At 45.8% G+C, this 25443-nt stretch overlaps 2 protein-coding genes across 6 annotated transcripts in view; both read right to left on the bottom strand.

The window, feature by feature from the left end:
• Positions 1-14502, bottom strand: part of LOC144949834 (uncharacterized) — a 35527-nt gene extending 21025 nt beyond the window's left edge. For 3 of the 4 annotated variants that reach the window (XM_078879789.1, XM_078879787.1, XM_078879785.1), the window contains exons 1-5: positions 10947-11141; positions 6813-6918; positions 5644-5775; positions 4254-4388; positions 2169-2306 (exon numbers count right to left, since the gene is read on the bottom strand). In XM_078879789.1, the coding sequence (XP_078735915.1) occupies positions 2169-2306; positions 4254-4388; positions 5644-5775; positions 6813-6918; positions 10947-11063 (628 nt within the window). In that variant the 5' untranslated portion in view covers positions 11064-11141. Of the gene's footprint in view, positions 1-2168; positions 2307-4253; positions 4389-5643; positions 5776-6812; positions 6919-10064; positions 10278-10946; positions 11142-14025 lie in introns of those variants that run through there. The other variant, XM_078879786.1, reaches the window with a different exon arrangement.
• Positions 14503-15421: 919 nt separating this feature from the next.
• Positions 15422-23865, bottom strand: LOC144949858 (uncharacterized). Of its 2 annotated transcripts, none has more exons than XM_078879843.1 (5): positions 23193-23865; positions 21274-21383; positions 19254-19334; positions 18148-18279; positions 15422-16730 (listed from the first exon to the last, which is right to left on the bottom strand). In XM_078879843.1, the coding sequence occupies exons 2-5, from the start codon at positions 21377-21379 to the stop codon at positions 15526-15528; spliced, it is 1524 nt and encodes a 507-aa protein (XP_078735969.1). In that variant the 5' UTR covers positions 21380-21383; positions 23193-23865; the 3' UTR covers positions 15422-15525. The 2 variants fall into 2 exon arrangements, with proteins under 2 accessions (XP_078735969.1, XP_078735970.1); XM_078879844.1 differs by having other exon boundaries at positions 15422-16727.
• Between the last annotated feature and the right edge of the window lie 1578 nt (positions 23866-25443).

Genomic DNA, 25443 nt, shown 5'->3' with positions numbered 1-25443 from the left:
AAGTGAAGCTGCCACAGATGTAGCAGAAGATATCTGGGTCATTACTGCATTTCCTTCTTTCGGATGTTGTAGCCATTGTTAGATCACGCCCTGCAGAAGAAAAATATTAAATAAATGTGGATATCTACATAAAGTTATTTTATAAACACACTATCCTAAAAATACAGCACCATATTTTAACACTAAAGCAGTCACTGACTCGCAACAACTTGCAATCATAAGTGACAGAGTTAATTTCGGGTAAAATCAATGAAAATGGGGTATGCCTATAGCATAAAAATGAGATGGGATAGAGCAAATCTGAGATCAGATTTGGAATCAGCACCCTGAAATTAGTCTAAAACCACTGCAAAAGTCCAGGCCAGAAATTATTATTTTTGTTGACCAGTGTAATCATGAACGGGTGACGTCACTCTGCGTGAAGGTGGAACGGAAACGATAATTTGTTTACGCAAATTAGCTTTAATTTTGACCTTTCTTTATGGAAAGTAAAGCTAATAAAGAAATCAAAGCAGCAACCAATATGAGTCAAAAAAGGCTGTGTTTGTGTGTCCCGCGCGTGATGTCACTCCACATGCAGCCCCCTCATTATTTTCACGTGTGCCTGGATTTTTAGACTCACACAGAAGGTTGAGCGGCTAAATATTGTATACTGAGAAATCTTCTAAAGTACATAATTTCATTTAATAAGTTATAGAAAAATTCTTTACGTCCTACATTTCCTAATAAAATGTACAATCACACAATAAAATGTTCATTTACATCTTTAATATTACAGCTTCTGTCCTAGGACGGGCTAACAAGCGAGTTATATTAGTGATGAGAGATGAAGTAGACCCGTTGGTACGTGTCACGAAATATCATAGCCTCTTTTTGCAAAGGTGACCCTGGGTTACGTCGACAACAAATTAAGAACACGATATTTAAACTATATATTGGTTCTTTCGGTAAAGTCACGTAAATAGAAAAAATTGAAAATAAATAGAAAATAATTAAAGAAAAAAACCCACGACGTTTCGATCGAAACACAAGCGGTCTTCATCAGGTGGAGAGAAAAGAGGGGGTAAGCCTCCAAATGTAGCTGCTTATAAGGGTTTCAAAGTGAGTGGGCGGGGGAAAGAGCTGCGCAAGTGGCACGATAATGCAGGAGCAAAATAAAGGGGAAGTTGGGTGGAGGTGAGCTTGTGCAGCGCAAACAAAAAAAATGTAAACTATATATTTTTTTACAAATATATCCTCCAATTAACAATTAATTAACACGGAAAATTTTTTACGAGCCCAGAAAAGGTCAAACTGGACTTAACATTGATCAGTACACGATAATATTACTTTAGGAAAGGAATATGACAACAGATTAGGATAGTAGAAGTGGCTTATCACATGGACATTTATAGGAACCCAAATACTTTAAACGCATGCTGCAAAATGTGAAGGGGAAAACCGTAGGACCCAGACTAAAATCCACGTAACCACGATGAAAGAGACGCAGAAACTCCAAGTATACAACAGGCATCAGGGTCATCATGCGAACTCCTATCATCCTCGCAGCGGCTTTTGGCTGACCATCGAACAAAGATGGTCACCGCATCGCGCGCTTTCAGATGCGCTTCTGCAGCCGTCTGGAACAGCTCTTCATTCCGATATTAGTAGGCCATTAGAAGCTATGTACTTTTAAATCATCTAGATTGGCAAACTCATTTTTTAAAAACATTTTTGTGCTTAGTATGTTGTCCTTCCCCCCCCCCGCACCTCCGATTAGCACGGTTGGCTATGTACGGTGTGAAAGAAGTTCAACATACATATCTACATGAAACAAAAAAACTATAATCGTATTTTTGGGTTAGATTGTATAAATATAAACGTGTCATTAAACCCACCACCACTCGACACAGCCAATTAATAAGGTTTGTCACGTAAACAAAATGTGCCAATTAGTTACTACTTAACCACTAACTGGTTGTGTGTTGGTGAACAAAACACACAGCAACATTTACACATTTGAGTACCGCGACGTTTTCGCCGGTAATTACGACAACAACCAGCCTCGTCAGGCGATTCGCCAGAACTGTGGAGAAATCCTCCTCCTGTTTGTGGCGAAAGCCTACTTAACGCGTTAAACCAAACGAGAAAGCATTTTTTTTCTTTCCTCTCTCTCTCCGCGACCTCACCTTCGCCAACGTCCTCTTCATCCAACTCCACCTCGACAAAGTTCTGGTCTGCAGTGGCCGGGCACCCACGGGAACTCCCCGTCACCGCCGGTCTCTCATTGGCTCCTCCCTCAAATTTGAAGTGATTCAAATCCAGGCCTGTAATAATAATAATAAGCACTTTCATTCATGACAGATGGAAGGTCTAATAATACAGTGGTCCTTAACCTTTAGTGCAGCCTTTGGTTCTCAATCATAAAAAAAATGTATAATGTTCATAAACACATAGGGTTTGATGAAACAAAATATTTGTAACTTACGTGCCCGTGCTTAATTTGTGTTTCAAAAAATATAATACCATGTACATATTTTTGAAAATATTGCTTTCTGGCTGGAAGGACCGATGGATGAATGTGCATGTACAAAGGATGTGGGCATTGTTCGTTTGATGATGACACAAAAGATTACCAGTTCTGTTTTTGGCAAGTAATGTTCCTTACATATAAACTCTAGCAGCCAAAAATCTAGACACTAGCACTCACTCGTCTGAATCGTGGACGGCTATGGACATGGCAAACAAAAACATAATTGAGGAACCAGGAGTGTGGCAGTATCGGGCTTCTCTCGCTCACGACAATCCTCCATAAATGGTAGATCAAACAATCACCCAACTGCAACTGTGGTAAAGTTCAAGCCGTCAAACGTGTCATCGACGATTTTACCATTCCATGAACATCCTGGCAGTGTGTCGCTGCAATCCATACAGCGTCTACTGACATCTGAGAGGCATAGTCGTAGTTGTGCTGTTGTTTTTATAAAGCATGTCGTTGGTCAAAGCAGATAACCGTAGCGACACGACCACCGCCATTCTATGATAGCTGGGCACCAAAACTGTGCCACACGCCCCTCCCCGCATTGGCCTTGTGGGGAGCCTCTCGACCAAAAAAGTTAATTTATTTCGTTTCTCTGCCGAATCCATTCCGATTACGTTCACTTACACGTACGTCATCGGAACGGGAAAGGGTTAATTGCCCAACCACACCTTAATTACATAGGGGACTTCAGAACTTGGGAAATTGTTGGCACCGGCTCAGCGCGAGGACAAGTTTCCGCTTGTCTAGGGTTCCTCGCGCCTCCGAGTCATCCGTTCTCCTCAAAAGTGAGCAAATACCGTGCGCGTTATAAGTTGATATAATTATTTTGTGTTTTAAATGTTTACTATGTGAAATTGGCATAAATAAGCATACAAATATTACCTACTGTAAAAAGTTACCGTATTTACTGTACGGTACTTACCACTCTAATCTCAAAGACTCTGCATGGGGTGATGTATGTAGTACTACTAGGCTCTTGTTTCAACAACCATGTGTTTGACGATCGCCACACTGGGTTACAGCCTTTGGAGCGGGGGGACTACAGAACTTGGGAAATTGTTGGCACCGGCTCAGCGCGTGGACGCGTTTCCGCTTATCTGTGGTTCCTCGCGCCTCCGAGTCATCCGCTCTCAAGAGTGAGCGAATACCGTGCGCGTTATAAGTTGATATTATTTTGTGTTTTAAATGTTTACTATGTGAAATTGGCATAAATAAGCATGCAAATATTACCTACTGTAAAAAAGTTACCGTATTTACTGTACGGTACTTACCACTCTAATCTCAAAGACTCCTGCATGGGGTGATGTACGTACTACTACTAGGCTCTTGTTTCAAAAACCATGTGTTTGACGATCGCCACACTGGGTTACAGCCTTTGGAGCGGTTTTGCCGGATCGGCCCGGGACCGCCGGATGTTGGAAGCTGGATAATCTCGCGCCGGGTAATCGATGATGAACTGTAGCATGACTGAGATATGATTAGTGTTAAAAACTAAACATATAATTTTCTGTCTTCTTCTTTCGTATGGCTGATGCAGAGCAACAACTACAATGTCACATTCAGGTGGTCAAGTCCTGACAACCGCAGAAGGGGTGCATCAGGTAACCGCATCTGCCATGGTTTGTGCAGCAGATGCATTTTAGGGCGGGCTATGAGCTTCGTGGAAGATCAAAACCCAAGGATCTTCTGCCTTGGGTCTTTCACAACAAGGTGTGGCCAAAATGGAACTCACCTTTCCCAAGGTCCTCCTCGTCCAATTCCACCTTGATGAAGTTCCGGCCTGCAGTGGGCAGGAATCCATGGGAATCTTCCACCTCCTCTGGCCTCTCACTGGCTCCCTCAATCTTCACATTCTTCAGAAGTTCAGCTGGAATGAAGAAAACGCAGCATAGCTTTTCACCTGTGCTTTGAAGAAGGGCCATTGGCTGCCTAAAATGTCACCATTGATATATATACTAGTTCATAAAGCCCGTCTTTGCCAGGCAAAAGTTTGAATAAATATAAGAATCAACCCATGGGTTTTTACAATTTTTATCTACGATTAGACACAAACTACTCCATAAATTTGTACTTTTCCACACAAAAAACTAATATTGTTGACTTGATTCAACTTTTTATATTTAAAGACGTACCCATTAGAAACCGCTCAATTTTAAGAATCCGTTCTTTTTTTATGAGAAAGAACAAAAATGTATGAACTAAATACTCTATGAGGGGAAGCTCCTATCTTTTAGCATTTTCAAATTATTCCGATTTCGTTCAAAACCACTTTAATCTGAAATATCTCAAAAACAATAAAAGATAGAACAATGATTCTCGCTTTAAATGTATTTGCTGTAAAACGCTCCATCAAATGAAAAACCCCGCAATCTTATATTTTAAACGGTTTCTGAATGACAAGCACAAACATGTTTATGGGGCACTTAAAATCGAGTTTTGTGGGCCTTAAAATAAAAAATCTCGGATTTTCAAATTTGTTTCTGTTGTTTGTGTCCTAAAAGCAATCTATGTGCCAAATTTCAGCTTTCTCCCTTGTCAGGAAGTACTCTAGAGATTTGGAGAAATACATACAGATTAAGTTATTTATTGATATAGAAGATAGATGCAGATTTATTTTTAAGACCAGTGTTATTGTTCTGCATGAGTATAAAGTATTTTACGATAAACTGTTTTTATTTTACCAGGTAACGCCCACTGAGCTATATAAGCTATTTTTCAGAAGTGACCTGGCCATAAATGATAGCTTAACGAAATGGCTTATTATCACGTAAACATTTATAGCAATAACCAAATATTGTAAATGCTTGTTGATCTGTGAAGGGAAAAACCGGAGGACCCAAAGAAAGATCCACATGACTACAGGGGGAGAGAGAGAGAGAGACGCAAACTCCAAATATACAGCAGGCATCAAAATCAGGATAAAACTCACAACCTCCTGTATACCAGGCAAGGTAGTTAACATCTCGCCACTGTGTAGAAGATGGCAGCCTTTACAAGGCCCACTCTGTAAAGTGAGAAATCACGACGAATTCCATCAACCGAACAGAGATCATCAATCTCCCAGTCTCCTCGTCTCCAAAGCAACAACAATGCCTTCTCCGTGACCAAAACGGACAACTTACCACGAGCAGTGTACTTCTCCAATTCCAACTTGACGTAGTCCTGGTCTGGAGTGGCTACACACGCACGGGAATCCGCCATCTCCTCTGGCCTCTTACTGCCTCCGTCAATCTTAACATTCTTTGGAAGTTGAGCTGCAATTAATAAATAAATAAGACGTGGTTTTTCATATGTACTGTAAAGAAGGATCATTGCTCCATGTGTATGTGTTGAACTTATTTCGCATTGTACGTAGCCAACCGTATTTATGTTCAACTGCTTTCGCACCGGACGTAGCCAACTGTGCTAATCGAAGGTGCCAACCATGCTAATTTACTGAAACATCTTTTCTCTTGATGGCCAGTGTAATTGATAAGTGGAATGAGATTTATTGGTGTATTCCATAGTTGGGAGGTGTAATGCATACAAGAACAAGAGATTTAAACGGCCCAATATGGACATTTCTCACACTAAACGTTGATGCGGTTCCTTAGTTTGTGACTGGAGTCTTGGATTACCAATTACATTGAAATTGTTATACAGTAGACTCTAGATTATCTGCGTGTGCGGTTTATCCCATTTGGGGATTAACCGCGCACCTGAGATTTTGACAAAAAATAATAACTTGTGGATTTTCCCTTTAGCCCAAAGTAATAATCAAAAAATTGTTATTTCTTGTTATTCTTGGAAATGTTTTTACAAGTCTAATGCTTAAACCTAAAAAAATGTGCTCCGGTTAATCCAAAATCCATGTGATCGCCTCTACAGTACAGTAGTTGCCTATATTTACAACAGTGGCCGGAGTTTTATTTATTTTTATTAGCATGGCTCTGCTGTCCACTTAGCGGGTGGAGTCTTCTGCACGGGAGCAGGAAAATGTTATGACAAAGCACACGCATCGATCGGTCGATGTTAGTATTTGTTCTAATTCAAAAGACTAACAATCTAAATCGTCAGTTGTAATAAAACAATATCAATACATTCTTTACTCCAAATATTTTTCAGTTCTTTAAAAAAACTAAATTTTCTTCACCAAAACATAATTTATACGTAGATTATTGGTTTTTGGTAGCGAGATCCACGGGAAATTTATATTTCTGGATTATCCACGGCTGCCCTCCCCATCATTAGCACAGATAATTGAGAGTCTACTGTACGTGTCGGAGACAAGAATAGGCGCTACTGATCTCACCGCCATCAATATCTGCACTTTTCATCACCAAATCCGGCCAAGTCCCAAGACTCGTATTGTCTTCACATTCTTGTTTGATGGATGCAAAGTTAATCCAAGAAGCCATCTGAGGAGCAAAAATAAAACCAACAATCAGAGATGCACAAGTATAGTGATTCGATCACAACCGAAAATACCCACCCGACTTTATGGACACGGCGTGCATGACACGGACAGTCATGAAAAGAAAAACAAGCCCCGCTGATTGGTATTTCACGGGCCTGAAAGGGGATTGGTTCGAGGCAGGTAAATTTAAGGGGATTGGAGGAGAAATATAACATGGAAAGAGCGTGAAATGGAGGAGATTGACAGGGAGGACAGTTGGAATGCATTAGAGAAAGTGGAAGGCGATTGGCTGGAGGCATTTCAGAAGGTTAAGGAACCTTTGGGAAAGTGGCTTGAGGGATATTTTAAGGGAAAGCGAGATAGTTCGAGATGCCTGAATTGAAAGGAATCCTTGAAAACCCGCATGTGTCCCGTGCCTGAGGAAATTAAGACTCCTATTTGTTGGAGACTACACACGAATAAATCAAACATCCTACAAATAACCTAGATAGCCTTTCGGTAAAGTCACGTATTTAGAAAATTAATAGATCACGACGTTTCGATCGCAACACAAGCAATCGTCATCAGGTGAGGCAAACACAGCAAGAGAACTGCTGAAGCAGTCAGCCAGCAGATCGAAACGTCGTGATCTATTAATTTTCTATCTACGTGACTTTACCGAAAAAACCAAAGAGTATGGATTCCTGCAGTCACCTATATCGCCTATTGTGGGAGAAGTGCTGTGCGCAAGCTTCTGTTATGGTCACCACGGTGTACAAGGTGGTGGTGGTTTGGCTAACACCACACCTGGCCACCTTTGTCTCACCCAAAGGAAGTCGGGTGTGGTGTGGCAGATAAGCGAATAGCAGCAATTAAGTCTCCTTCAAATACTTAAATGCTCGTGGTCAAATCATTAATGAACTACATTTGATTTAGTTCATCAGAATCAACGTCACACATTTAGAGTATTTGGCTACTGCTATAAATTTGCACGTGACGACAAGCCACTTTCGTTGAGCTATCATTTGTGATGGTCACTTCTGAAAAAAAACATAGCTCAGTGGGGCCTTACCTGGTAAAATAAATTAGGTAAAAACTAGTTTTTCAATGCACACACTTTAATTTGCACTAAAAAGGAAAATAAATTATCACCCCAGAAATGAACAAAATGTGATGTACTGAATAAAAGTGGGTGGCTTAATTTCAAAGGTTTAATTTTCTTTACGTGTCGCAGATTCATTTTATGCTGTCACACAGCGCTAAGGAAGCACTTTGTTTCTCTGTGGCTGAATATGCATGCTCTAACTGGGGACGCTCAACCCACAGTAACCATGTCGACACCGCCCTAAATGACACGCTGTTCCCTGGATTTTCACACTATCTGGCATAACGCCCCCTAACATTAGGCCGAGGGTAGCAGGTGACCACGACCGGCAACTCGTGAGAGTGAGACGAGTGAGGAGCTCGCATCTGGCTCCAATTCCAAATGGCTCACATGGCGGAGCCGAAACAGACAGAGTGGATTTCGGCAGATGCAACTTTCTCATGAAATCATGGGGCAGCTTCAGGAGAAGCAAACCACATGCATGGATCATCTCCCGAGATGCCCCTGCAACATCACAATGCACTCCTCAAGATTTGACAATGCCAACACCAGAAGCGGTGGCCTGTGCATAATACTGGGAAAGGACTATATAGGTTGGACAGGAGACGTGACAAAGAAGAGCTCAGAAGAGGGATGCACAGCGGCCGCTCCGGCGCCATGACGAGCGGAGACAGAAGCGCCCCATTCATTGGTCAAAGGCTGGCCCAGCAACAGCCGCTGTGATTGCACTGGATGTTTGCCCTCGTGGCTGGGACACGACCATTCACGATTTCAAAAAGGGGGAGGGAGGGGTAAAATGTAAGATTATTAATTATTAACATTTAATTTTATTTAAAGCTTTCGTCACTGCAGGGATTCATATTATTGGTTCTTTCGGTAAAGTAAAAAAAAATTCAAATATATAAAACAATATATTTGTATTATTTTATTGTCCCTTCTACGTGACTTTACCGAAAGAACCAAGAATATTAACATTTAGTTAAAAACACGAATATGACCGCGATGGGTGTGACCTCGACCGAGGTTTTTTTAAATTAAATCTTGAATTGTCACGCCAGGCGGTCAGTCTGCGTGGAAAATGTCAGCTTTGTAGGGCTGCGTAGATCCGAAGATATGAAAGCGTTCAAATATTCCAAAGAATATAAACAGATAGCACAGCAAATTCAATAAAAGTGTGTAGTAATAATAAAAATGTATACAGTACTTTTATAGTTTTAACTAGACCAGGGGTCGGCAACCAAAATAACAAGAAGAGCCATTTCTTTCCAATTCGGTACAAAATTAAGTATTTCAAGAGCCGCAATGCATCTGAGTACATACTGTACATACGTACATATCGTCAAGAAGCAGCCCGTAAAGAGCCGCATGCGGCTCCGGAGCCGTAGGTTGCCGACCCCTGAACTAGACCATGGCCGGTCAAGTTAATATTATGATCACGGTATGCAATAATTGTGCATTCCACCAGTCCCTGCTATAGAGTATTAGACCGCTGCTATAAATTTCCACGCGATGATGATGAAGATACTCTTTAGTTCTTTCGGTAAAGTCACGTAGGTATATTTATTTTATTTCTACCTACGTGACTTTACCGAAAGAACCAAAGACTACGGATTCCTGCAGTCACGAAAGCTTCAAATCAAGATTGATGATGAAGACGAGAAGCCACTTTGGTCGAAATATCATTTGTGATGATCAGGTCGCCTTTAAAACAGAGCGACATAGCAGCTAGGTGGGGGGGGGGGCTTACACCTGGTAAACTGAACATAGTTTAAAAAATAGTAAAACCGTAGCAATAATGTGTATTGTGTCCACGCTACGTATTGTAATATCTATGTATAATAATAATACAGTACAGCGCTGTGTGTGCCATGCACGTTCGAGACGTGTCAACCTTCACGAAGCAGTGGATCAGAGCATCAGAACAATTTAAATCAACGCGCGCGCTTACGATTGCATTGAGAGACGGGGTACAATTTAAACTTAAGCGGCAGAATGACGAACACGCGTGGATTTTATCAGCCCACAAACAAATTACATCGGCCACGTAACCGTATTGGACCTACCACGGTCTCACCCGGCGGACCTCCGTCGCCCGGCGAGGCGCGCGAGATCTCCGGCAGCGAAATCAGGCAAGGCAGGCCCTGGCGCGGGCCCACCGTGCCCGCCGGGATACGAGGAATTTGTTCCGGCAGCGAAATCAGGCAAGGCAGGCCCTGCGCTTGGGCCCGTGGCCCGCCAGGACACGAGGGATGTGTGTCTGCGTGTTTTATTTCGCACTTTAAAAAATAAACATTAAAAATAAATAAAGTTAACGGTTAAATTATGAAGAGGATTAACATCACACGCAATGCAGCGATCACGTTCAAACGCCACACACACACAGAGATTACAAATGAATACAAATTCCCTGTCCACTCCGTGCAGCCTGCTGCCTCAGTGCAATAACAAAGGTCCCCCGTGTAGTCCACACGGGTTATAAAGACAAGTGCTGTGAGCACACAGACAAAGGTCCTCCGTGTAGCCCACACAGGCTGTAGGGGCAAGTGCTGTGAACAAACACAGACAAAGGTCCCCCGAGTAGCCCACACGGGCAGTAGGGGCAAGTGCTGTGAGCACACACACACACAGACAAAGGTCCCCCGTGTAGCCCACACGGGCTGCGTGTCTCTCGGATCAATGGCACGGACGATGGTGTAAGTCCAGGAGGTGCCAGTGCTTGGAACCTGGGGTGCTTCTGCGTAGTCTTTTGTTGGTCTCTCTGGTGACCGACTGCCTTTGTCATGATCAGATCAGGCCGTGTGTTGGGCACACTTGGGTCTCGAGGAGGGATGCTGTTTGGCGTTGACTTTTCTTCCCACCCCCCGTCCTTGCCAATGTGTTTCCGCTCCAAATGCTGCGGCCACAGTCGCCACCCGGGCATGGAAGGCTCCCCAGGCCGTACGAACCTTTTCGCTCGCTCCTCGGGATGGCAGTTGAGCGGCGTCATCGTCGAGATGGGAGTAGAACCCACTCCTCCATGTCCCGTTATTCGTGTCGAACATCAGGGCGTAGGCCAGGGCCATTATTATCCAATTGGCCACAGTCGGCACTGTGCCAAGGCCTACTCACTCACTCACCCACTCACTCACCCACCCACTCATTCACCCAGCCACATACTCACCCAGCCACCCACCCACTCATTCACCCACCAGGGCCGTGTTATCCAATACACCACAGTAGGCACTGTGCCAAGGGCCTACTCACTCACCCAGCCACATACCCACTGTGGCAAGGGCCTCCTCACTCACTCACCCAGCCACCCACTCACTCACGCAGCCACCCACCCACTCATTCACCCACCAGGGCCGTATTATCCAATACGTCACATTAGGCACTGTTTCTAGGGCCTACAAAAACTAAAAGAGCCTCCAACAAAATTTGACTGCGTTCTTTTCATTTGTTTGTATGTTAAAACATGTAAGTAACCAAGATATATTCTTGAATGAATATTTTGTATAGGCACAGTAAGGGTGCTTATTTTTTTTTTACTTCTGAGAATTTGCAACAATACCACAAGAAATGTGCCTCCGGGCTCTGGAGACCACCTGGAGAAAATTCCAGGCATGTGTTGACAAAATGGCGAACAAGTGGAGACTCTTTGACTTTTTGAAGCTATGTGTTGACAAAATGGCGAACAAGTGGAGACTCTTTGACTTTTTGAAGCTATGTGTTGACAAAATGGCGAACAAGTGGAGACTTTGACTTTTTGAAGCTATTAATGTACATTTGTTAACATGTTACAGTGTATAATCCGTTCTTTTTCCATTAAAAATGATAGTATCATATAAGTGTTAGCATTTTTTTCAAGCACCCTGTATATATAAAGAATAGTCATGTCAATCGTTTTTGTTTTCATAAGGTGAGATAAATTAACACCGGAGATTAACTATCCCAGATTGTTTTAATTGCAAAATTCGCAATGACATCTTCAAGTGGTGTTTTTCAAATTAAATCTGCTAATCTGCGGCACACAGCGCGCTTCCGTCGAATTAGTGCTCAGACTAAATAGTGAACTTATCAGCAGTAACAACATCTGTCCAGTAGCTGGACCAAGTACGCTTAAAACAAGCGGAGTGACGGCAGAGCTAGTGACATGGGGCAGCAGTACCAACTGTATAAAGTTATCACTGAATGCCCATAAAACAGATGTGCCTAGGGCCGACAAGAACCTTAATACAGGTAGGAACAACAGTTCCACACTACCCACCAGGGATTATTTGTCTGTCTGTCGTGCATAGCCACGCCCTCGATTTGTATTTCATAGAGCGCTTCGAGTGGGCTCAGCACCACGTGACGCGCCGCCCGACAGTCACGCATCGCATGAATGCGTTGTCCAACCAAGTTCCTACCTGCCCACTCCGAAGGAACGTGTTCTGGACCTGGGCGGAGGCTTATCGACCTTTTCGTTGATAACCTGGTGGGGAGTTCCTGGAGTACATGGGCTATCTTGTTTTTGATCTGCGAAGCCGACTCCGTGGATCAGATGTTCAGTTCAGCCTCCCCTTCCAGATGAAGGTAGACCACCCTGCTTTTTCTTATTGGGTGAAATAGCCATATCAGACATTGGTACATCTAAGCAGCATAATCATTTGTTCACTGCAGCTCAAAGACTCGGTCCCTACAAAGAGTGTGGTGAGGTTAGAAGATGCCCATGTGCTTGGCATTTGAAGACCTGAAGACCAGAATCGGTGATTTCGCTGACAATGTGTATCAGGGAGGCCTGAAGGTCTGTGGGGCAGTGATTGAAAGTGCATTTTGCACAGGACTCTTGACAGCAGCAGCTTGCAGGCTGGGGATGGTGAGGTGTGTGTTGGCAATGGCTTCATCAACACCAATTATTTTCAGCCCATTCTTCTGGATGTTGTCGAGAAGGTTGAGATGAGTTAGTGGGGCGTTCATCCAACACGGGAAGTTGTGTTTAACCGAGAGGCCAAGTGGCTTTTGAAAAAGAGCTACGTAACTCAGTCGGCTTTACCTGGTAACAATAAAAAATACTTTATAGTTATTTTGGACGGCTGATGTAGATGGCAGAGCAACAACTCCAATTTCACATTCAGATGGTCAATGCAGACTACTGCATCAGTAGCGGAGTAATGTATTATCGTCAGTGTGATGTCTCCTTTGTATCTGCGGATCGGGCATTGTGTCGTTCCATGTTGTATGGAGTTTATAGTTTTAAAAAGTTGAATAGAAGTTGCCGCCATGATGGGTGACCCTACCAGGAGCACGAGGCTCCCAACGGCTTCACTCTCGGGATCATTGGAATGCGCAAAATGTATCCATAAAATACTTTTTGTTGGGTTAGATTGCGTGAATATAAATGTGTCGTTAAATTCGCCACGACTACCCAACACTGCCAATCAGTAAGGGGTTTGTCACGTAAACAGAACGTGGCCAATTCGTTACTAGTTCAGCACTAACCGGTTGTGTGTTGGAGAGTAAACGCACATCTACAATTCGAGTTACTGTGACGTGTCGCCGGTAATTACAACAGCAACAAGCATCATCAGGTGACGACAGCCAGAGAGAGTTGTGGAGAAATCCTTCGGTCTTAAATAGAGCAGGGATGGTAAATGTGATGTCGTTACTTGTTAGCTAATCAGGTGCGAAGACCAGAGGTGGGGGAGGGGGGGTTAATTTATTCACAATGGATATTGTTTTGGTTATTCACAGTTAATAAACATAATAGGTGGCGATCCTCGGAGGGGTAGGCGGGGGGCGGGCAAGTGCACCAGCCGCCTTTCAGAATATTTATTTACAATTGAGGACGAATCTGATGAGCCATAAAGCTCTTTTTCACAGATGTCCAGTAGGGGCACGGGGTCAGAACGTTACAACAAACAATACAGAAACACGACAGGAGGGCAAAGTATAATAAAGGTATACAAATCGCTTAGAACATATATATACAAATAAAACTAAACAATTTTTACCAATAGCGAACATGGTGCGAGAGAGTGAATCGCAGTGCGAGTGTGGATTCACCTCACGTCTTGAGTGAGTTTCACCGCCACCTATGATGCTCAACGCAGAACAGCAGCAGGGGCAGCAGCATCAGCGACCGCGCAGAGTGACACGACGGGCAGCACGATGACGACGACAAGGCGGCGGAGGAGGTAGCGGTGGCTGCCAACACTTTCAGAGCCACTGAGACTCAGTGCGAAAACCCCCAGGTTCGAGAGACAAAGAAAACGAAACCACACATTTCTCTACCGCTTTATGCGGGACAAAAACATGTGGTGGTAGTAGTAGATGCGTTACAAAAATGGGGCGTGCAAAGCGAAACTGCACGAGCTGCCTAGCTTCTTGCTTTCCCTCTTCCACCCCACGCCGAATCTCGCTTTCGCTCCTTCTTTTTGATTGCCCCCTTACACTGGAATAAACTCCCTATCCACATCCAACTCTCCCCGTCGCTTTCCTCTTTTATGTCACCTTTTCCCTTCCTCTTCCGCCACCCCTACCAGCACCACCTAACCCCCTTAAACCCTCCCCAGCTGCAGCCTTCACCTCGCTTCCTCCACCCATTCCCACCCCTTATTTTGCTATTTTGTACCAAAGTTGGTAAGCATTGCCAAGCGCCTTGGTGAAAGGCGCTTTATAAATCCTAAAAACAATAGAATAGCCACTTGCTGAGTCACGCCCACAGTACAGAAAATTGTAACTGTGTGTGTGTTCGTATACATGTTGAACTTCTTTCGCACTGTACGTAGCCAAACGTGGCTCATCGGAGGTGCGGTTGGCACATCTCTGTGTGTTAGCATCATCTCTCACAAAGCCTTGAAAGATCTGGACACATTCCAGTCAGTGAGCCCCTCCGGTAGGCGAGGCTGTGTTGGCTGGGTCACGTAGCCCGCATGCCCAGTCACCGCATGTCCAAGCAGCTTCTGTTTGGCCAGATAAAGGGGGCTAAATGGGCACGACATGGGCTGGAGAAGAGATGGAGGTGGTGGGTGAGTGAGTGGGTGAGTGAGTGGGTGAGTGAGTGGTTGAGTGGCAAGGGCTGGAGAAGAGATGGAGCTGATGCGACAGGGGAGGAAGTGGAGCTGAGTGGACTTGCCGATGACAGGTAACAGCAGTGTCAAGATCGGCCGCTATGGAGGAGGCTCGTGAAGGACGGTCGATTCATTCACAACTTCCAACGAATGCGGCACTCTCACAGCACTACTTTCCGACACGGCGACAAGAACCTTAGCAGCCTAAACATCGCCCCCTGTATCCAGGAAAAGAGACCTCATGAGGTAAAACCGTGCATAGCCGAACCACGCGTTCTATATAGCCCGGGTTTGGGCAAGGTTTTTCCTGTACATCCATTTACGCGTAGAAATGCGACACTTTTTTCAGTTTATTTGTTTTATCCCTAATACAACTTCACACTACGGCTACTATATATACGACGGGCGAGCGTATTTAGCCAAAACGAAAAAAAACATCGCTCGAAGCCAAATGGGGGAGGAAAAAGGGGAAGTAAAAAAAAATTGCTTCGATTCAAGATTTCCACTCGGCAGCGTGCGTCCTAGAATGTCGCTTCAAGTGGCCGCTCTGTGAAAAGCCCTTGCCGCACTCGGCGCACACGTGCGGCTTCTCGCCCGTGTGCGTCCGCGCGTGCTTCTCCAAAGAAAAGCGGTGCTCGAAGCCCTTGCCACACTCCCCGCACACGTGCGGCCACTCGCCCGCGTGTGACGCTGAGTGCGCCTCCAGGTGGGAACGCCGGGCGAAGCCCCGACCGCACTCGGCGCACGCATGCGGCCTCTCACCCGTATGTGTCCTCGCGTGCACCTCTAGGTCGGAGCGGTGCGCGAAGCCCTTGCCGCACTCGCCGCACGCGTGCGGCCACTCACCGGTGTGCGATATGGAGTGCACCTCCAGGTGGGAGCGCCTCGCGAAGCGCTTGCCACACTCGGCGCACGCATGCGGCTTCTCGCCCGTGTGGGTCCTCCTGTGCCTCTCCAGGTCGGAGCGGTGCGCGAACGCCTTGCCGCACTCGACGCAGGCGTGCGGCCGCTCGCCAGTGTGCGTCTTAGCGTGTTTCTCCAGGTTGTAGCGCTGCGCGAAGCCCTTCCCGCACTCCCCGCAGACGTGCGGCCACTCGCCCGTATGCGACACGGCGTGCGCCTCCAGGCTGGAGCGGTGCGCGAATCCCCTGCCGCACTCCTTGCACGCATGTGGCTTCTCGCCCGTGTGCGTCCTGAAGTGAACCTTTAAGTCGTAGAAGCGAGTGAACCCCTTGCCGCACTCCTCGCACACGTGTGGCTTCTCGCCGGTGTGCGACACCGAGTGTGCCTCCAGGTGGTAGCGCTGCGCGAACGCCTTGCCGCACTCAGCGCACACGTGGGGACGCTCGCCCGTGTGCGTCCTCGTGTGCGTCTCCAGGCTGGAGCGCGTCGCGAACCCCTTGCCGCACTCCGTGCACACGTGCGGCCACTCGCCCGTGTGTATTCGGAAATGCGCGTTCAAAGTGGAGCGCGTTGCAAAGCCCTTCCCGCACTCCTTGCACGCGAGCTTCCTCTCATCGGCGGTGACCGCCACCGTGCACGGCACAGCGCCTTCCATCGGCTTCCCGCACCGCTTGCAGGTTCCCTGCGTCTTGCCGATGCTGCTGCTGCGTTGCACTTTGTCTGTCTTCATTATTTCGAAGCCTCTGCCCTTCCCGCACTCGTCGCACAGGAGTTCCGTTTCTCTCACTTCATCTGCTGAACGTTTAAAATATATTTTAAAAAATCAAATGCACACTTCGGTTAAACTGACGCAAAGTAAATATGGTGATGAGAAGCCAGAAACGGTTCCAGTGACATTTGAGGTTTGCATTAAATATATGTTTTGCTTGTAAGCATTTTCTTCATTGCAAAATGTGTCCAAACTCGTTCTCATCTATCTCCCACCTTGCACCCCACTGGAATCAACTTCCCCTGTATATGAGCAGCACTTCCCCATTAGACTCAGCACTGCACCATAGACTTAATACTGCCCATAGACTTAACACTGCCCGTAGACTCAACACCGCCAGTAGACTCAACACCGCCCAAGACTCAACACTTCCCATAGACTCAACACTACCCATAGACTTAACACTGCCCATAGACTCAATACTGCCCTAGACTCAACACCGCCCATAGACTCAACACCGCCCGTCAACTCAACACCACCCGTAGGCTCAACACCGCCCGTAGACTCAAGACTGCCCATAGACTCAACATTGCCCATAGACTCACACTGCCCATAGAGTCAACACTGCCTATAGATTCAACAATGCCCATAGACTCAACACTGGCCATCGACTCAACACTGCCCCCAGACTCAACACTACCCATACACCCACCACTGCCTATTGACTCAACACTACCCATGTAAATGAAGCAGTCCCCCTCCTTAACCTCCTTCCGTTCCTCTCTCAAAGCCTCACCTCTTCTCCATCGCCCATTGCCTTCCTCTTCCCTCCCCTTGCCCCTCCACTCCTTCCCGTCCCTCCCCGTAGCCCTTTTCATGACCCCCACGTGCCCTCTGTTACGGTCACTCATTCCTCGGCCCTTGCACTTCCTCTGCCATCTAAACCACTCGGTTTTTGTTACCACTTTTAAACTATGTAAAGCGCTTTCTAAGGATATGAAAAAAAACATACGAAAGTTTATGATAGAGTACAACTCAGTGTTAATATTATACTCGTGTATCATATCGTTACAAACAATGTTACCACTTTTAAACTATGTTATAGAGCGACTTGAGCTAAGCCGTTTTTATTAATATAAAATAACTTCTTCCTCTTTTATTTTAGCAGGTAACGCCTCAATGACATATATAGCTCTGTTTCAGAAGCGACCTATCACAAATTAAAGCTATAGGATGTGGATTATCATGTGGAAATGTATAGGAGCAGCCAAATACTCTGAATGCGTGACATTGATTTCAAATGTGGAGTGAAAAACCGGAGGACCCGGAGAAAAATCCACGCAACCAACGGAATTGAGACAGGCAGACTCCAAATATAGAGTCGGCGTCAGGGTTGGGATCGAACCCACGACCTCCTGTATACCAGGCGAGGTAGTTAACATCTCCTAGCCACTGTGGCATCCCCCAAATAAGATAAGACGTGACCAAAGGGTGACGGCTCACCCGCGTCCTCCTCTGACAACTCCACCTCGATGAAGTTCTGGACTGGCGTGGCCAGATACCCGCGGGATTCCACTGCCTCGTGCTCTGCCACCTCGCCAGCTCCTTCACCTTCAGTGATGTTCGTATCCGGAGCTACGATTTCGAAAAACGCACGCAAACGGTCTCGGACGGGTGGAAGGATCGGAGGGTCTAAAAGAAACACAACTACTATAACACCGTCTATCTGGTTGTTAGACGAATTGAGGATGGGTAGAGTCCAGCTTGCAGATTGCCACTCCACATCCGGATTGTGGGACTGGCTGCCTGCCTGCAGGAGTTGAGTCCATGGGGTTTGTACGTATTTTTCCAGGTAAAGCCCACTGAGCTGTGTAGCTCTTTTTCAGAAGTGACCTGGCTACCACAAATTAAAGCTCAACGAAGTGGGCTGATCATCATCACGTGGAAATGTATCGTAGCAGCCAAATACTCTAAACACGTGATGACTAGTACTAGGCATACCCCATACCCAATCAACGAGTGACAAGTAACTAAGCCTAGGCCATACCTAATCAACTAGTGGCTAGTATTAGCCCTACCCCATCCTTAATCATCTCGTAACGAGGTGTACCCCATCCCTAATTGACTAGTAACTAAGCCTATCCCATACCCCATCAATTATTGACTAGGACTAAGCCTTGTAGAGGCATCGAAGAAGTTTTATTTTTATTTTCTGTGCCAATGCCTGTCTAACTTACAAAAATCATTACCATTAAAAAATAACGTTTATTTGAACAGGCTAGCACAAATTATAGCTCAACGAAGTGGGCTTATCATCATCATCATCACGTGGAAATGTATAGCAGCAGCCAAATGCTGTAAATGCACATTTCTAAATGTGGAGGGAAGAACCGGAGGATGCGAAGAAAAATCCACGCGACCATGGGGAGAGAGAGGCAGAGACACGCGAACTCCGAATATACAGCAGGCATGAGGGTCGGGGATCGAACCCACGATCTCCTGTATATCAGGCAAGGTAGCTAATATCTCCTAAGCCACCGTGAACTGCTTTTGCATGATAAGTAGCCAACCTTTCTAATCGGAGGTGCGGGGCAAGGTGGGGGCCTTACCATTTTCCTCCACTTCGGTTTTTACCATTACGGCCAACTTGTCGCCGCTCCCCGGGCTCCCGCGAGGTCCTCGCTTGGCAACTGCGCCCGACACACGTTCGTATGTTCACAGACAAAAACTGCCGACATCTCTCTCGCGTGTGGCAAGTCTGTGCCCAAATCACACGTCCAAGGAGTTTAAGTCTGTGAGCCACGCGATAGCTTAGGGAGCTGCAGTCGCATTACCTGTCAACGCATATGGTTTATCTGTATTTTTGTACAGGGAAATTGAGTTTTCAGGTCGATACGGCGTAGAGCCGTTTAAATACGGGCACACTTTTTTTTTCTCTATTTATTTGTGTTTCTCCCTTGTGATGGGACTTTGTAGGATGAACGTTGAGATTCATAAGGGCACGGTGTGACCAATAAGGTCTGAATTGGTCTGTAATAATGTAGGGCACTGATAAGGGGTTGACAGGAATGCAGTCACACTGTGTGGAGTTGTCTTTGATTCTCCACTTGTGGAAGAGGCGTGGTGCAGCAGCGACCAGCCGCTGCTCTGAAGCGGTTGACGGAGCGCCGTGGTTTTCTCGGCAGATCACAGCTGTGTGGACATGTAGCGAACGAGTTGCGTCTTTGCGAATCTGCCCGAGATAAAAACCTAAACCCTAGTACGGTATTCCCTCCTTGTCCGCGACGACGAAGGAATAAGTTCCGAAGATTGCTTGTGAAGAGCACATTTCGCGCACAATGTTAGTGGCTAACGAAAACCCTGAATGTACGTAAATAAGCGATTCAACACCTGAACAGTATCACAACACAAAAACTAATACAATTGTTTATAATAAACATAAAGTAAATAAAAGAATGAACATTAAAGTATTCAATAATAGCACCTCCGATTAGCATAGTTGACTACGTACGGTGCGAAAGAAGTTCAACATATATAAATGAACTTACCTTACATTAGCTTTTTACTTTATTTCTCATCACTTTATCTCTCGTCACTTTATCTATAATCCCTTTATCTCTCATCACTTTATCTCTCACCACTTTATCTCTCATCACTTTATCTCTCATCACTTTATCTTGTACAAATGTAGAACTTCTTTTGCACCGCATGTAGCCAACTGTGCTCATCAGAGGTGCATCAAACCCAAGAATTGAATAGCTGACATTCATGTGTTTTGTTTAAAGAAGCAGAAACATTTAGTAAACTACTTTTGATTTCACCAAGTAAGGCCCACTGAGCCATGTAGCTCTTTTTCATAAGTAACCTGGCCATCACAAATGATAGATCAACGAAGTGGCTTATCATGTGGAAATGTATAGCAGTCAAATACTCTAAACGTGTGATGTTGATTCTTAATCTAGAGGGGGAACCCGGAGGACCCGGAGACAAATCCATACGACCACGAGGGGAGAGAGAGAGAACAAGCAAACTGGAAATATACAGCAGGCATCAGGGTCGGGATCAAACCCACGAACTCCTGTATACCAGGAGACGGAGTTAACATCTCTTACCCACTGTGGCGCGATGCATGGGTGGTCGCCCATCCAAGCACTTATACAGAGTCAACTCTACTTAGCTTCCATGATGTGGACAAGAATTGGGGTGACATTGACCCCAGAATCAGAATCTTGTATTTATATTGCAGAAGGAATCCGATGAGCGATAAAGCTCTTTTTCACAGATGTCCAGTAGGGTCAAAGGATCAGAACATTACAAATATACAGCAGGCGTCAGGGTAGGGATCGAGCCCACAACCTCCTGGATACCAGGCGAGATAGTTAACATCTCCGAACCACTGTGGCAGCCCCGACATCAGAATCAGAATATTTATTCACGCTGGATGAAACTGATGAGCAATTAAGCTCTTTATAATTGAAATTTTTAACAGATGTCCAATAGGGGCACAGAGGTCAGAATGTTACAACAACAAACACACAAACACAATACGCAAAAAAAACACGATTGGAGTGCAGAGTACTGCCAAGGTGACCAAATCTGTCCAAGGTAGACTTCCATCTCAAACCTCACCGGCATCGGCACCTTCACACTTCACCGTCGGGTCGGCGCCCAACGCTGGATTTGGATTCTCTTCATTTTCTTGTTTGATGAACGGCAATGCCGCAGTTGTGTCCATCTACCTGAGGAGTGCGCAAAGAAACACGCGCAAGTTGATTTCCCGCCGAGTAAAGCGCCCGACAGCTCAGAAACTCTTTGTGAAGGGAGGGGTGGGGGGTGACCCGGACTGGCGGATAACATCAAAGCATTCCACGATTACAGATTAATTGAAAAAAAAACACAGTAAGGTCTTCAAGAGTACACGGGCTCAGAGTACGCGGACCGCTCATACGTGACCGATCCCCGATTCATACTTACACTCGTGACTCGTACTTTCGCTACACACACGGGGTGGAAAAAGAGTCAAATCACCGCCCCGCCATCACGAGAACGTGTATTTGAGGGCGTGTTACTGTATCGCTCGTGCAAGAAACGAGTCTACCCAGCTAGCATCTTTCGTATTTATCATATGCAGATGATCCGACACTTGAGGCACCGACCAGATAGACGTGGAAGGCCCAAACGAATAGTGTGGGTTTTCTGGTAACGTCTGGCGGAAGACCTAGTGCAGAAAGATTTCAACTGCCACCTCCGGGAAAACTTCTCCTGCACTCCAGGGGAGGTCGTGGACATTAAGTCCAAGTGGATGATGTTCAGGACCTCGCTTGTGGATGCAGCTGCAAAAAGCTGTGGCCTGAAGGCAGTTGGTGCCTGTAGACACCAGTGGTGAGGGAAGCTGTCAAGTTGAAGAAGGAGGCTTTCCGAGTTGTACTCGGAAAAAGGTCTTCCGACTCGATTGAGAGGTACCGGCTTGCCAATAGGGCGGTAGCGGTAGCAGTCGCTGAAGCGAAAGCCTGGCCGTGGGGGGAGTTTGGTGAGGCAATGAATAGGGACTACCGGGCAGCCTCAAAGATTTTCTGGCAAACCATCCGACACCTTACACTACAATACACACTACACTTAACTACTACACTATACAACGATACACTACACTACGATACTGCATTGAAACCAATTTCTTTAGAACATGTTTTGTGTGTTTAGGGGGGGTGGCACGTGCCCCCCCAAATGATCCGATCGAAATCCCTAATTTCGATCGGATCATTCGGGTTTATTAGTAATAAATCGGCATTTTTGCGACCCCCACTGCCAATGTGTAGCATATGATAATGTGCCAGGGACTCTGAGATGATAGGACAACAGTCTGAGTCCATAATTGGCAATAAGTAACGGAAAAGCGGTTACAAGTGACTCAGAATTGTGCACAGTTGCGTATACAGGACAACGACTTCCCTGAAGGCATCATCAACACCTTCAGCGAGCACGATGTCGATCACACAACGCGGTTCGGATTCGACCATTGATCGATGGCTGCGCCATCGCCGCACACGCATCGAATAAAAAGCAAGGGACAACTCCTTACTTACTAACAACTCCTTACTTACTGACAAGTCCTTACTTACTAACAACTCCTTACTCACTAACTCCTTATTTACTAGCAAGTCCTTACTTACTAACAAATCCTTACTTACCAACAACTCCTTACTTACTAACAAGTCCTTACTAACAAATCCTTACTTACTAACAACTCCTTACTTACTAACAAGTCCTTACTTGCTAACAAATCCTTACTTGCTAACAAATCCTTACTTATTAACTCCTTACTTGCTAACAACTCCTTACTTACTAACAACTCCTCTATCATTTTTCATTGCTGGAGGGGTTGCCCCCCCCTACCTGAAAATCCTGGATCCGCCATTGACCTCGGGAGGCATCGTCAACCAACTCCGCTCCACCTGACGCCATCACGTGACTCATCCACCACGTCAGTGACGTCACAGCTGCTCTTCCAGGGACGCACAAAGGAGACGTAACGACTTTTGTGAACTCACCCCGTGGTGGTGGTGGTGTTGTTGTCTGTGTTTTTCTTCCCGTCTCTCCCCGTGTCTCAGTTTTTCTCTCCCCGTATCTCAGTCTGTCTCTCCTTCCCTGTGTCTCTCCCCGTGTCTCCGTCTCTCTCCACGTGTCTCTCTGCCCGTGTCTGTATTTACCCGTGTCTCTTGACTCTCTCCCCGTATATCTCTCAGCGTGTCTCTGTGTCTCTCCCCGTGTCTCTGTCTCTCTCCCCGTGTCTCTGTCTCTCCCCGTGTCTCTCTCCCCGTGTCTCTTTCCCCGTGTCTCTGTCTCTCCCCCCCGTGTCTCTCTCCCCGTGTCTGTGTCTCTCCCCGTGTCTCTGTCTATCCCCCCCGTGTCTCTCTCTCCCCGTGTCTCTCTCCCCGTGTCTGTCTCTCTCCCCGTGTCTCTCTCCCCGTGTCTCAGTCTGTCTTTCCCCCCGTGTCTCTCTCCCCGTGTCTGTGTCTCTCCCCGTGTCTCTGTCTCTCTCCCCGTGTCTGTGTCTCTCACCGTGTCTCTGTCTCTCTCCCCGTGTATGTCTTTCCCCGTGTCTGTCTTTCCCCGTGTCTCTTGTCTCTCCCCCCGTGTCTCTCTCCCCGTGTCTCTGTCTCTCTCCCCGTGTGTCTCTCCCCGTGTCTCCCACCACACAGACAATGTCTTGTCAGTGGCAGTCCTCATTCAGCGACTCCAGACGCGGGCGACAAGATGCGGGGCTATGCGCAGCCACATTGCACCACTCCTCTCAAGAGGTTGGGGGATTTGAGGGGGGTTGAGATATACTCTTAGTCCTTTCGGTAAAGTCACGTAGGTAAAAATGAAATTAAAATAAAAACAATAAAATCACGACGTTTCGGAGGCAACACAAGCTTCCGTCTTCAGGTGAAACTGTCACAGCAAAAAAAAAATCTGTATCAAGTGGAGAGAAGTCCTAAGAGGTACGACCTTATATACTGGTTAAGGGGGGAGGAGCCAGGAAGGGCCGCGGGAGAGGAGGAGTTGTGAGATGGTCAGTGCTGCTGCTGGAACTGAGCCTTTGTAATGTAGATGGCATATGTAGATAAGCCAGCTAGGATTAAGCCGCCTTTTGTTATGCTGCTGGGTCGGTAAATTAATTAAATACGACTAACAACTGAACGACTCCACCAATTTTAGATTTTTGACCACTTAGGGCCCACTGAGCCGCACCCCAGGTAGCCTTCAACAAAACTATCTTATATTTATACAGCGGCATACCCGTCGTTAACCCCTTATCAGTGCCCTACCTTATTATAGCTGCAGGGTTCGGTGGTATATGTTGTTTGTGTCGTTTATTGTGAAAATTCGATCACAGTTCCTATGATCACCGTTGCATTGCTTTTATGGCTTTATTTTGGTGATTTCGAAACGTTTTTTGGTTTGGACATGTTTGTTTGTTGTCGTACGGAGTTAGACTGATGGCCTTAATCTAAGTTGTCTTGTGGTTGTTGTTGTTGTTTGACTTGCATCCCACTGGGATTTTTGCACACAGCGTTGGTGTACAGTGCTTTTTTCTGGAATTTTGCTGTTTTTTTTCCAGGATTTTCAGTTTGCATTTAGTCACATAGTCACTTTAAGATGTTTTCTTGTTCATGTTTTTGTTTGTTGCGGTTGCACCCGATTCAAGCCGAATGGCTCACAGGGCTATACCTAATAAATTTACTTGAACTTGATTACAGACCAATTCAGACTTTATTGGTCACCCCCATGCCCTTATACATCTCAACGTTTATCCTGCAAGCCCCCATTACAAGGGAGAAACACAAACAAATAGACAATTACCACTAGTACAATCACCACTACACTCACCACTCCATACCTGCCAAGCCCTTATAAATCTCAACGTTTATCCTGCAAGTCCCCATCACAAGGGAGAAACACAAACAAATAGACAACATTATTGTGCCCGTATTGAGACGGCTGTACGCCGTATGAACCTGAAAATTAAATTTCCCTGGACAAGAATACGGGGTAAACCATCTGGGTTGACACGGTATATAGTTCGTGTATAGTAGTATAGTAGCAAACCTGTCAACCCCTTATCAGTGCCCTACTTTATTATTAGACCAATTCAGACCTTATTGGTCAGTCACCCCATGCCTTTATGAATCTCAACATTCATCTTACAAAGTCCCATCACAAGGGAGAAACACAAACAAATAGACACATCTAACTAATCGGCCTTGCCGGCATTCCTCCACTGATGTTCATCTTTGGTGGCAGCATAAGTAACCA

Source organism: Lampetra fluviatilis, chromosome 55 (assembly GCF_964198595.1).
Source record: "Lampetra fluviatilis chromosome 55, kcLamFluv1.1, whole genome shotgun sequence".
Taxonomy (NCBI): domain Eukaryota; kingdom Metazoa; phylum Chordata; class Hyperoartia; order Petromyzontiformes; family Petromyzontidae; genus Lampetra; species Lampetra fluviatilis.
This window is presented reverse-complemented; position numbering and strand designations above follow the sequence as displayed.